The 14,124-nt window shown below is 42.5% G+C and overlaps 1 protein-coding gene across 1 annotated transcript in view; it reads right to left on the reverse strand.

Moving 5' to 3' along the window:
* The window catches only part of dyrk4 (dual-specificity tyrosine-(Y)-phosphorylation regulated kinase 4), a 35,710-nt gene extending 26,740 nt beyond the window's left edge, over positions 1-8,970 (reverse strand). The window contains exons 1-2 of the mRNA XM_046294639.1: positions 8,904-8,970; positions 8,114-8,186 (exon numbers count right to left, since the gene is read on the reverse strand). Coding sequence (XP_046150595.1) covers positions 8,114-8,186; positions 8,904-8,935 — 105 coding nt within the window. The 5' untranslated portion in view covers positions 8,936-8,970. The remainder of the gene's footprint in view (positions 1-8,113; positions 8,187-8,903) is intronic.
* Positions 8,971-14,124: the final 5,154 nt, after the last annotated feature.

Below are 14,124 nucleotides of genomic sequence, written 5' to 3' on the forward strand. Positions count from 1 at the left end.
CCAGAACCTCTCTATTTATTTATGTCCATAAAGCCAATGTGGCCCTGTGGTCACAGTGTCCTGTGTCAGAGTAGCTGTGGACATAGAGCTGCAGAATAATCAGGCTCAGGCCAAATCCCATTAACCATGTGAAGAGCCTTTCACAGTCTTGGCAGGGAAAGCCAAAGCTGGCCTCCTAGCAAAAACACAAGTTTCACTCAGACAGACCAAATTGGAGGGTAGGTATGCTAATGTACTAAAGGATAAGTATTAAATTATAAATATACTGTATGTGAGCTAACAGAGACATAAGCAGCTTTGAGCTTTTGATTACACAATATATATATATATTTTTAGGAAATACAATTTAAGTAATCTCACAAACAAGGCCATCAAAATAATACGATTACTCTCTCTGGCTGTTTAGGCCTATAATATCTTATTGCAGGTGTTTAAGTGCTCCAGATTGGCGGTGGGCAGAGTGGACCAGTGGCCTAGTCACTCAGGGCCAGCCCTCTGGACTGACAGAACTCACATAAATTATATCCCCACAGTGCTGACACTTTCCCACTAATACTGGATTCATATTCTATTCATATTTCATCAATAAATACATGGAGTGTGGAAAACCTCTCATCACACTAACGAGGTATGGTGTTGTCATCTCTGGTTTAACCCCAGACAGACAGATCAGAACCTCGGAGTGGATAGATGCCAACTACAGACAACATGGCACACATTCTACTACGTATATAGGGAGCACCTTCTCTGGCCTGGTTTAGGGAATGAGTGTACTTTAGAATTACAGAATTGTCTTGTTTTATTTCCTTTGTCCCCTGCCGGAATCCCTCGAAACCAAATCCCCAACCTACCACGAGCCACCACTTTACCCTACACGATCACAATCAGCAGTGTGTCAGACAATCTATGGTCTGACCCTGAACAGGAGAGAGTCATTCTCATCATCGCATTATAAATATAATGGGTAACTAACTCCTAGTTTACAGTCGTCATCATGACTAGTCTCTGCATCCTGCCAACTTGCTCTTGATGACCCTGGGCAATGCAAACAATACACAGTATCAAGTATATAGCAGACAGATAAGGTACCGAGACCATTTCCATACCCCTGCTCTCAGCAGAGAAGCTTCAGCAGTACAATGAGAACCAATCAATATCAGCAACATTGTGCTGGCCAAATCTGATTTAGTCAGATTTAGTCCATTAATTCCGCTGGTCTTTGCCACACCCCTGCTAAACTGCACTCCAAAAATATACCTGAATGCAATTCCCCGTGCGGGGAAAATGACCGCCAGCTGAGCGCAATTAAGGAAATGCAGGTAAGGATGTTAATGTGAATGGGATTATGGTAGGTGGGCGGGTGTGGTCACGATAGGAAGCCTACTACAGTAAGTACTAGACTGTGCAATAGGCTACACTGTAAGCCTAATGAGAGAGAATGTATTTTGTTTGTTCTGTATTGCATTAAAGAAACCCTGTAATCTCAACACCGCTTGTTTTGACCACCAAAACATGCACACACACACACACACACACAGTCATTTTACAAGGCAAAGATAAAGTGTACAGTAGGTAGAGTACTGAGTGTTCTTTCAATTTCTTATCCTTTAAATAAGATAAATGGATCAAGAGTTGCCATGATGTGCAGAGTAAAAATATAAATATCGGAATGGATTTTTTTCAAACAAAACAACCTATTTAATGAGCTCAGGGGCACTATTTCCTGCCGATCAGCTACTGTACAGTATTATTCTAAACTGGAGCAGGCTGCAATGCTGTTGCCTTCTCAATGCCAAATGTCACACTGCTTGACGCAGCGTGAGCAGTACATACCGCAGTAGGTCAGTAGCTCCCTGGAGGTCTTACCTCATCATCATCCCCGTCCTCACCCAGGGTCTGCTCTCCCTCCTGGGCATGTGAGCCAGCCCATGGCCCCATGTCCAGCTCCGGTTGCCCCAGAGAGAGTGAGAGGTGGCAGGGGAAAGCAGGTAAGATAGACCCTTGGAGTACTGGCTGCCTGTCTCCAGGTAAATGGCTCAGACTGAGGTCTACGGCTGGGGTGAGGGGTGGCAGGGCGGAGTGAGGTGGGGAGGTTGAAGACACTAGCTGCATTGCTGGATAGTTCTAAATAAAACCTACTGTATCATGTGAGGCTTGCCACTGGTGGTGACCTGGCTACCCCAGACAGAGCACCTAGCTGATCCAGGAACCTGAGGATGGAGCAGTGAGTGATGATGGCCTAGTGTCCCTCTGTATGGCCCTTGACCAAGTCCTCTGATGGATGCCCTGAAGGGCTTTGGTGCCACAGATATTAGGGGACCAAAATAGTTCATTATTGTATATTGAAATTGTTCGATGTGAAAATTGACAATAAGGAATCTGTTGACAATTGCCCTGTTTATCAAAAGTGCTGTAAAAACTTGTCAATAATCAACTGACTGGCTTTCTTGATGTGTGACTGCAACCTTAAAAGGTCCTAAATGATGTCACCATTGCCCTTGATTCTATGCAATGTTGTGCTGGTATTTTTATTGACTTGGCCAAAGGTTTTGATACGGTAGACCATTGCATTCTTGTGGGCCAGGTAAGGAGTAGTGGTGTCTCTGTGGGGTCTTTGGCCTGGTTTGCTAACTAACTCTCTCAAAGAGTGCACTGTATAAAGTCAGAACATCTGCTGTCTCAGACACTGCCTGGCACCAAGGGAGTACCCCAATGCTCGATCCTAGGCCCCATGCTCTTCTCAATTTACATCAACAACATAGCCTAAGTAGTAGGAAGCTCTCTCTTCCATTTATATGCAGATGATTCAGTCAATATACTCAGCTGGCCCCTACCCGGATTTAGTGTTAAACGCTCTACAATAAAGCTTTCTTAGTGTCCAACAAGATTTCTCTGCCCTTAACCTTGTTCTGAACACCTCCAAAACAAAGGTCATGTGGTTTGGTAAGAAGGATGCCCCTCTGCCCACCAGTGTGATTACTACCTCTGAGGATTTAGAGCTTGAGGTAGTCACCTCCATACAAGTACTTGGGAGGATTGTTAGACAGTTCACTGTCCTTCTCTCAGCACATATCAAAGCTGCAGGCTAAGGTTAAATCTAGACTTGGTTTCCTCTATTGTAATCGCTCCTCTTTCAACCCAGCTGCCAAACTAACCCTGATTCAGATGACCATCCGACCCATGCTAGATTACCAAGACTTAATTTTTAGATCAGCAGGTAAGGGTGCTCTCGAGCAGCTAGATGCTCTTTACCATTCAGTCATCAGATTTGCCACCAATGCTCCTTATCCTCCACATACAACACCCGTTCTGCCTGTTAAAGGTCCCCAAAGCACACACACCCCTGGTTCACTCCTCTTTTCAGTTCACTGTAGCTAGAGACTGGAATAAGCTGCAAAAAACACTCAAACTGGACAGTTTTATCTCCATCTCTTCATTCAAAGACTCAATCATGGACACACTTCCTGACACTTATGGCTACTTCGCGTGATGTATTGTTGTCTCTGCTTTCTTGCCCTTTGTGCTGTTGTCTGTGCAAAATAATGTTTGTACTATGTTTTGTGCTGCTACCATGTTGTGCTGTTGCCATGTTGTGTTGCTGCCATGTAGTTGTCATGTTGTGTTGCTTTACTACCATGCTGTGTTTTCATGTGTTGCATGTGCTGCAATGCTATGTTCTCGTCTTAGGTCTCTCTTTATGTAGTGTTGTGGTGTCTCTTTTGTCGTGATGTGTGTTTTGTCCTATATTTTTATTTTGTATTTTTAATCCCAGCCTCCGTCCCCGCAGGAGGCCTTTTTGCCTTTTGGTAGAAATAAGAATTTGTTCTTAACTGACTTGCCTAGTTAAATAAAAGTTTTTTTTTTTTTAAATAGGATGAGTTGCTGCTCCAAGTGTATAGTGAATGACCAGTGGTCATCATAGCCTCCTCTGCCAGCCTGTACCATTCTTGGCCGCTTTCCATGGTCCAGGAGAGGTGACAATTAGAGGAGCACTGTGTCACCCAGGTAAGACGAGCGTCATGATGTCACCGCCAGCCCGTCTTTCACGTGTAAGAACTCACACAACCCCTGTCACCTTCCACAACAAACTTTGTAAGGTGATCCCCTTAACCCCTTTTGTCACAGACTGGACACAAAAGGTGTATTCCAAAACCAGTGAGACACGAACGAAAAGCTCCCTTCAAACTAGAGCAATTACAGAACAATTACCGCAAATGGGGGAATTAACCCGATGACATCATGTGTCAATGTACTATGGGAATGTACACTTGTATTTGGCGGCTTTAGGACCTTGAGAAAACAAGGGCTGTTCCAAAGTGTGTAATCAAATCACATTGATAGCCGGGTCTTTGACAGAGATACCTTCACAGAGCTCCCGAGTGGCGCAGCGTTCTAAGGCACTGCATCTCAGTGCTTGACACCCTGGTTTGATTCCAGGCTGTGTCACAACTGACAACTGGCCATGATTGGGAGTCCCATATGGTGGGGCACAATTGGCCAGTGTAGGCTGTCATTGTAAATACAAATTTGTTCTTTAACTGACTTGCCTAGTTAAATAAAGTGTTTTTTAGTTTTTTATTCAAAAAGACCCCATGTCTATCTTTATCAGATTGGGTAAAGCGCCATTGAAACATCACGCCAGGGTAAGCCTACACAAAGCAAATCCCTGGAAGATACAATTGGAACCATTTCCTTGTTTGACTGCTAGGTTTTATGGTTATTATGACTCGTACTGTGGTACTCTATACTGACACACTATGGCCTCAAAGGCCTTTTCTGACCAACACATTGCTATTTTAACATTGCCCTTGGAATCATTATTTTATTTTCTGTCTCATTATGTTTGACGGAGTGTTAGTTTGTTGTTGCTGTAAAGTGTCTCATAATGTTTTTGATATAAACTCAGATATCTCAGATCTCACTTCATTCTTCAGAAATCACTGAAATAGAGGGAGGTGAAATAGAACATTCTTAATATCTTTCTGAGCAGGCAGGTCTTCACACATTACACAATGATGGTCTGGTCCCCATGGAGGAGGTGGGTTGTGTTTTGGCACTACCATCCAACCGTGCATACTCTACCATGACTCAGTGTTGAGGAACAACAGAGTTTAATGTGACAAAGCCCGTCACTAATTAACAACCCTCCTGGGTTGCTGTTTACCCAGAACTCACTGCAAATAATATGAATGTTCATTAGACTTGGGGAGCCACCCAGCTGTCCTCTTTCAGCGATGCCACAGCGACCGTGCCATGGAAACAGCGTCCAGGACAACGGTCTGTCCCATTGTTCCACAGGGCCGTAACAGCCGCCCCTGGCAGAGGGGACACCTCTTGGCTCACTGGCTTCATTGTGGTGGCAGTGGAGGAGCTCCACATGTTTGTGGCCTCGACCATGTGACAAGCTGTGAAAAAAAGCCTGACAGCCTTTGTGCTCGCTGGGCACTGTGACCCTGCATACAAGCCTCAGCGACCCTTTAACTGACACATTTCACCTCCATCTTAACACTGACTAAGCTACAAATGAAGCGGAAAGAAAATAGTCAGGGCATTTTTTAGCAAGAGAGTGGGTTGAATGAGAAAAAGTGGTTAGGATGAGTGGTGGGTGGGTGTATACATACGTGTGTGATTCGGACCTGTGCGGGGATGGGGAATGTATAGGATTCTCACTTATGAATATCAAGTAATTCATGAGTGTAACTCCTTTTTTTGCCTCAAGCTAGGCCAACACCCAGAAGGGCTGACTATATCTCCATCCTCTGGGCTCCTGCCATGCGAGTAAAGTGACAGTGTGAACCCCCTGCTTTCTGACCCAGAAACAGCCCTGTAATCCACTGGAGGTGAGGTCTCTCTAAATGACCTGCTTTAATTCAGAGCGTCCAGTGTCAGCCGAGGACAAAGCCGCGATGAGAAACCATATCAGGGACAGGAGGCAGTGCAGTGCATACGGTGGCCCGTCACCAGGGGGGTGGTAGGCTGAGTTGGGTTAACTAGAAGTAGGAGCTGAGCCTTAGGGCTGGAGCACACAACATGGTCCAGGCCACACAATCCACTGGAGCCAGTCTTATGAATGTGCACCTGGTCCTCCCCCAACACTAATTGTTTTACCACGGCAAAACAGAACAGGGTAGAAAAGTACCCACTAAAAAAAAACTAAGTATGACGCAGTTGAGGTGTTGAAAGTGTCTTTTCATGTAATAGCGCTTCTCCTCTGTGCATCGAATAATTCATTGGAAAGTATGTCATTGCAGCAAAATACCATTGACATTTTACATCCTGCGGTGAGGCACTTCATGCCTCTGTGTCTTGTGATGCCGCAGTGGGTTTCCAAGGCTGCCTACAGAGACCAGCAACAACAACATCACCAGTCGATAAAAGAACCTGAAAGTCAACCAGCCTCTGCTAAAAAGCTCAAAAGATATAACTGTTTTCTTTTGCAACAGTTCTTGTTGAACATTTCTCATTATGTACAAGAGGTTCTTATTATCAACTTTTTTATGTCTCTCTCTGAATGAAGTCAAACATTCTTCAGACAAACGCTGACAGTGTCAATGCCGACTAATAAAACATCCTAGCCTGAGGCTGTAATGTTAAGTTCAAAGCACTACTCTGGGAAAAAGGTCAGGGAAGGGCACCGCTGCCACCGTGCTACAATTAGATTTACATGACTAAAATGAGATGATTGACATTATTCATGGTTGACAATGTTAAAGGACTTGACTGTAGTAGCATATTGAAGTTTCCATATTTCTGTTGTGCCTTTGGACTGGGTCATTTATCTTTGTTTGTGGGTGCTCATGTCATTTCAGAGAACATTTGCACTGTTTTTCCACATTATCACAATCTGACTACGTGTCATTTCTGTGCTGATTGAAACGACCAACAAGGAATTCTTAACCACCTCTAACCATTGTCCATCCAAAAGAGCCCCGTCATACTTCATAAGCTACCTTGTCTTAAGCCATTTTTCTCATTCGATCTTCCATTCCTTCTTTTTTAGCCTCATTTCACACTGACATTCTGTTGAGGTAGTTATTAATAGACCCAGTCCCAGGTAGCATGGAAGACACTTCCTGTTCTGTCTCACTTCAAAGAGAATTAGTCATTTCTGCCTGCAGGTGACTGTCAATTCCCATTGCAGTGGTGGCCTGTATGAAAACTTAATCAGCAGAGAGTGGAACCAGAGTGGAACTTGGCCTGGTGTTGAGATGAGCTGCATGGCCCGCATGCAATCTCCCTGAGGTCCAGGTGAATGGGTCAGTAGGGGAGTCAGGTCAGGGTCCTACCTGCGCTGCTGGAGCTCTCAACACTAAGAAAGCTTAGAGAGCCCTCTATTGAACCACTGTAGAATGCTATGCTGCACCAATAATGTGGCCCAGATTTGAATGATCCAAATGTTCCTTACTTTAGAACAAGTCTCAGTTTCGTCGTACAGGCGTATGGATGCACGCAGGGTACACCTCACATTTTCCTTTAGATCAATGTGATTTTTTTAATAAGAGTTCCATGACCATGTAATTAACCGGGTTTGTGACACGGGTCTGGTTTACTCTGTTGACAGTAAACAGGTTAAAGAGAGGGCAGAGGCGAGAATCAGCTGGTGGGCAGTCGGTATTTCTAATAGTACATGCTCAGTGAGTGTGGAGTTCACAACGGTCCAGCAACCTGTCTTCCAGCCCAAAGGGCCAAGACTCCGCAGGCACAAGGGAAGAATGTGTTCATGAATAAATCAGCCCACTGAGCCCACACAATGAGTCTAAACATTTGTTTAATGGCTACTAAATGGGCGTGGGCCAAATTGACTGCTGCACACACCACAGCGCCTCCCTCCCTCTCCTAACCTCCTGATCTAAAGAGCTGCTTATGGAAAGGAGGTGAATAATATTAGCTCCTTCTCATTTCTCTATCAAAATCAAGCCACATTTTTGTATTTTTTTTACAGTGGCTCAGTCTAAGTAAACATAGCTAATGGGACCTTTGGAAATAACACCATCGCTTTAGGGTACTTTGAGCACACATAAGGACCTACTGTATTGAAAAGAGTAATGGCAGGCTCACAGGCCAAATATCTGGAAAACACCCCTGTGCATTTCTGACAGTGTTTTTGTCCTACCTTTTTTAGCAGTGGTAGGGAAACATTATTCCTCTCCTTTATCAGATTTTCCAACTTCTTCGTCATTGCATTCCTGTAAAAAACTAATTAGATTAGAGTTTATTAGTCAAATGCACAAGGTCACAGATGTAATAGCAGAGTAACGTGAAAATCTTAAACTCCGAGCTCCAAAAGTGAAGTTTAAAGAGAAGTGGATGAAATAATAATACAAATAATAAAATACATATTTACAATGGTAACAATGATAAATGTCCATTGGGGGTGAGGGCAGAAATACATAATGTCCTGTGATATAACATATTTATGTTAGGTGTTTTAACAGCCTCGTTTACCTCAGAGAAACTAAAGGTTTTCCAATTCGTTTTTTTTTTTATTCTAGAAAGGATGCCCTTTTCTTGGTTTGTGTAGGCTGAGGTATATATATATAATAGCCTAATCTCTACAGCTCCTACGGGCAGGGAGCCTGGATCTGTTGTAAACCACTGACCCCCACTGGCAAAGACCTGCTTCAAAATAAAAACATTACCCACCTTTCTCCATTCCTTTCTAAATGGGCTCATTCTTGTTCATAACTTCTATTACACGTCATTTTTTGGGCTATGATTATATTTTTCCAACACCTGCCACCACTTCTACAACAGAGTAGGCCAAGGCTAGACTATTAGGATATTATTGCAATTTCACATTGCTATTACAAATATGTCATGTAAAAATCGGACATGTAATTATAGTCAATCAACATAACATGAAAAAACATGTTGTCCCCATCTGCTACGAATAGCCTACTAACCTCTTCTCCGTGGATCTATTAGTCGCACTCATGGTTTATCATAGTCTATCTACTCTTATGGTAAAAATCTAACATATTACTGTGCTGTGACGGTCATGGTTGACCAATGCTGATAACGTGAGGACGGGTCCCGCTGCGTCAATGTAGCTGAGCTGTGGAGAGGGGGTGTGCCTCCCTCGCTTCAGCGGTGTCGCTCTATGGCGCTCTCTCCGTAACCAGGGGGATGTCTCATTACCCCAAACATGACTGATCTGATGGCGTCACAGTTACATTAATTCCCTAACGTCTATTTGTTCTAATTCCGGTCGATGCCATGAATCCTTTTGGTGTTACAGTTGAAGTCGGAAGTTTACATACACTTAGGTTGGAAACATTTCTTGGAAACAAACTATAGTTTGTGCAAGTTGGTTATGCCATTTACTTTGTGCATGTGTAGCCGATGTGAAATGGCTAGCGATAAATGGTGGTGCGCTCTAGTGGCGTTTCAACTGGTAACGTCACTTGCTGTGAGACCTTGAAGTAGTGGTTCCTGCGGCTTTTGTGGAGCGATAGTTAACGATGCTTCGAGGGTGACTGTTGACGTGCGCAGAGCATCCCTGGTTCGTGCCCAGGTCGGGGCGATGGAACAGAAGTTAAGTCTATACTGTTACACATGACACAAGTTATTATTCCAACAATTGTTTACAGACAGATTGTATCACAATTCCAGTGGCTCAGAAGGTTATATAGACTAAATTGTCTGGACGAGCTTGGAAATTTCCAGAAAATGATATTATGGCTTCAGAAACTTCTGATAGGCTAATTGACATCATTTAGTCAGAAGCCACATTAGGCTAATTGACTTCAGACATCATGTTCATTTGTACAAACAATAGTACACAAGTATAAACACCAATGGATCACGCAGCTGTCATACCGCTCAGGAAGGAGACACGTTCTGTCTCCTAGAGATTAACGTCGTTTGGTGCGAAAAGTGCAAATCAATCCCAGAACAATAGCAAAGGACCTTGTGAAGATGCTGGAGGAAAAAAGCCAGACTACGGTTTGCAACTGCACATGGGGAAAAAAGATTGTACTTTTTGGAGAAATGTCCTCTAGTCTGATGAAACAAAAAATAACTGTTTGGCCATAATACCCATCGTGATGTTTGGAGGAAAAAGGGGGAGGCGTGCAAGCAGAAGAACACCATCCCAACAGTGACGCACGGGGTGGCAACATCTGACGCACGGGGTGGCAACATCATGCTGCAGGAGGGACTGGTGTACTTCACAAAATAGATGGCCTCATGAGGGAGGAAAATTATGTGGATATATTGAAGCTACATCTCAAGACATCAGCTTGGTTGCAAATGGGTCTTCCAAATGGACAATGGCCCCAAGCATACTTCCAAATTTGTGGCAAAATGGCTTAAGGACAACAAAGTCAAGGTATTGGAGTGGCCATCACAAAGCCCTGACCTCAATCCCATAGAAAATATGTGGGCAGAACTGAAAAAGCGTGTGCGAGCAAGGAGGCCTACAAACCTGACTCAGTTACACCAGCTCTATCAGGAGGAATGTGCCAAAATTCACCCAACTTATTGTGGGAAGCTTGTGGAAGGCTACCCAAAATGTTTGACCCAAGTTAAACAATTTAAAGGCAATGCTACCAAATACTAATTGAGTGTATGTAAACTTCTGACCCACTGGGAATGTGATGAAATAAATAAAAGCTGAAATAAATAATTATCTCTACTATTATTCTGACATTTCACATTCCTAAAATAAAGTGGTGATCCAAACTGACCTAAGACAAGGACTTTTTCTAGAATTGTGAAAAACCGAGTTTAAATGTATTTGGCTAAGGTGTATGTAAACTTCCGACTTCAACTGTATCGGATTTGGACCAGGTAGTGTCCTTCCCCGAGGCCCCAAGGTCATAAACGTATTATAAAGAATGACCCAAATAAGAAAGGGATTTTTTTGTCACTTGGCATGTACAGTAACTGTAGCCTACAAGGTCATTTCTACAATGGTAGGCTATGCCTGCTGTGACTTTTTTTTCCATACATCTTCACGTCTGTTGTTATCAGGAAATGATCTGATTGTCACTGATGTGTTTACTCATCATCAGCCAACAGTCCAATAAGCTACTGAACAATTCCACTGATGAAATCAATATCCTTGCAGTTGTCACCAGATACAGTATACCCAATCAAGATAATTCCTGATTGAATTCAGTGAAACACCTGTAATGCTTATCATGCAGTCACTACAATAAATTAAGTATGACAATAACACAGGAGTGGCTATACATCCCAATAATAGTGGCTAGGCTACCTGAGATTGTTAAGTTCAGTCTATGTGCGATTTGTGGCTGAAAAGCTGTCATCCGGGATGGAGAGACGTGTAAGAAAATCAGTTAAATACCTGTAATGGACACAGCATGCATCTTTAATATGTGTCTTGTCTATGGATTGTGAAATCAAAACCTGCTTTAGTCCCTGTAACTCCAAACAGAGCCCTTCTAAGGTGCCAAATGCTTGTAGAGTTCCACTACAGACACAAACAACTGGCTCACAAACAGGGCCGTCAAACAAGCTTATCCCTCTAAGCCAAAGGGGCATCAGAACACAGTTCAGGTTTCCATAGATACTGTATATTGAGAGTATAGTAAGCCGAGGCTACAACAACACATGCTGTATGTTTGACTACCATGACAAGAGTTACAAATGCCAACTGAGAAAAATAAGACTTCCATTCACTGAAAGTGACTTCTGTTATTTTTGTCACTAAATAAGGTATGTGTAAAGCTAAAAATAGATAGATAAATAACTAAATTGTCAAATGAATCATTGAAGAGCTCATTTATGAAACCTTACCACTAACATCTTACCACTAGCACAGAAGCCACAGCCAAGCACATCTATCGGTACTAGTATGCTGTTTTACTAAAAACATTGAAGACTTTGAAGTGTCCCTTTCTTTATTCTTCAGTGTTTTTAGGCCTCTTTTCATCTGCTTTCTTAGAGGCTGAACTGTTTTGGTTTTCTTCCCCATTTCCCACCTTCTTTGCAGTGAACTCCTCATTGCTCTAATCCTCCTCATCAAAAATCTGGTCATGCTCTGATGGGTGGTTTGGTGGAAACAGATTAAGCCTAATCCTAGGCTAAATTGCACTTTTAAACTGGGCTAACTGAAATTGCATTTCTCAGACATGGTTTAAAATAGTCTCAGGCTTGCCCTAGTCTAGATTGAAAAAGTCTGATTTCCAGAAGGACAATTAGAGTTCATCTAGATCTAAGTGAAGGCTTAAATGAAACCTGGCCAGAGGCAGGCTTAACTTCAGATTAACGGATGTTGGCCGCCAGGTTGACCTTGGCAATGGAGGAGAATGGATTACCTGGACTATTTCAATGATGATCAAAGAGCACCACCAAGGCCAGACAGAAAGGTGGTTATAGACAGGAGTAACCCACGGAAGGATTTTGATGAAATCAATTTCCATGAACATTTCCGTATGTACAAAGAAATTGCAACTGACATTATTTGTTTGCTTGAGCCAAGGCTTTTAGCTGACTCTCTTCATGGGAAGTCCATCTGTCCTTCCCTACAAGTTCTGATCACCTTGAGGTTTTTGGCATCTAGATGTTTGTGCTGTAAGTGAACCGACTGTATGTAGAATAGTCCACAACGTCTGCAATGCTATGTGTGAACTGACAGTTACATCAAGGTCCCTGATGCTGCTGCTCAAGACAACTACGAGGAAGAGTTCTATGAATATGGGTTTCTTCCATGGAGTCACTTACTGTATAGATAGATGTCATGTTCCCATAAAGTGTCCCTCTTCATCAGATGCTGTGGAGTACCGGAATCTTAAAAAACTAGTTCTCAATAAATGTACAAAGTGTGTGCACTACCAATTTGCAGTTCTCCAACATTGTTGCGCTAGCATGGCTATGATTTTCCCTATGAAGATCCATGTTGCACGGATGGATTCACTGATCAAAATAGTGCCTAACTTGTTGGCAGTGTGTGAAGATGTTTTTCTTTGTGACACCTACAAAACATGTAGCGTTTTTATTTAAAACATTTTAAAAAATCAAAATACAATTTATAGGCCTACATTCTTTGAATCCTAACTGAAAGATTAGCTTGATTGACACTGTCTCTTGTCTCTCTGTGGTTCTTTGACAAGGACCCAATCTTTATTGCTGGGAGGTCCTTTCATACAGGCAAAATCTTCATCTGATTGTACAAAAATAATAATAATCCAAAACCTGGGGCTTTGACATTCTGTAACAGTTGGTATCATCATCATCCTCATCATCATCATCCCCCTCAAGTCCGAGTGATTTAATTGGTTCTTGGCTCTGTTGACAAGAGCAAATAGTCCTCATTCATCACACTCAAATGAAACAGTTATCATAGTCTTTGCGGCTGGGTCGTGCTATGTCATTTCAGCAAGCCATGACACCCACGATCTCAGTTTGTTCTGAAATCATTTCTGTAATTAGAAACTGATCAAATGAGCATTTCTGCTACATTATTATGTTGAAATATACTTTTATCTGAGAAATTACGTTTATTGATTGCACCCAAATTGGCAGTTTTAATTTATAGGATGCATATAATATTAAATAAAGTACCTAACATCCGAGCTGGACAAAACTTTTTTATAGCAATGTGTTAGGCATGAGGTATCCAAAGGAAAGGTCAAAAGCCACCCATGGACCCCCCCACACCAATCCCAACCCAACAACGAGTATACAATATCAGTTCTCTATCTCTGACAAGTAGCCTAGTATAGAGCTGCGGCTCAGAGTACTGTTCTCAGTGAATTTGGTGTTTTCTCCCCCGTTCAGAGAAATTAGTGATTGACGTTGTTAGGTTTATGTCCCATCCTACATCCTGATATTACCAGCTTCTGATCCCCCAATGTTAAAGGGATAGTTCACCCATACAAAAGGACATTGTTTTTCTTACTCTGTAAGCAGTTTATGAACCAGGTATGACAGCAATCATGCTTTGGTTTAGTCAACCTGCTCCTTGTTTTAAATGATAACTTTTTAGCATTTGTGGCACAAATCCAATGCAAGTCATTGGTACCTATATTAGCATTTTTCACACTTCATATCCCCAAAAATCTATAAGTAGCATCATTGAGTTGTAATCAATTTGAGATACTTTAGGATAATTCGAACATGAAGCGTGAAAATGCTAATATTGGCACCATTGACTTG

Source organism: Oncorhynchus gorbuscha, linkage group LG02 (assembly GCF_021184085.1).
Source record: "Oncorhynchus gorbuscha isolate QuinsamMale2020 ecotype Even-year linkage group LG02, OgorEven_v1.0, whole genome shotgun sequence".
NCBI classification, from domain to species: Eukaryota; Metazoa; Chordata; class Actinopteri; order Salmoniformes; family Salmonidae; genus Oncorhynchus; species Oncorhynchus gorbuscha.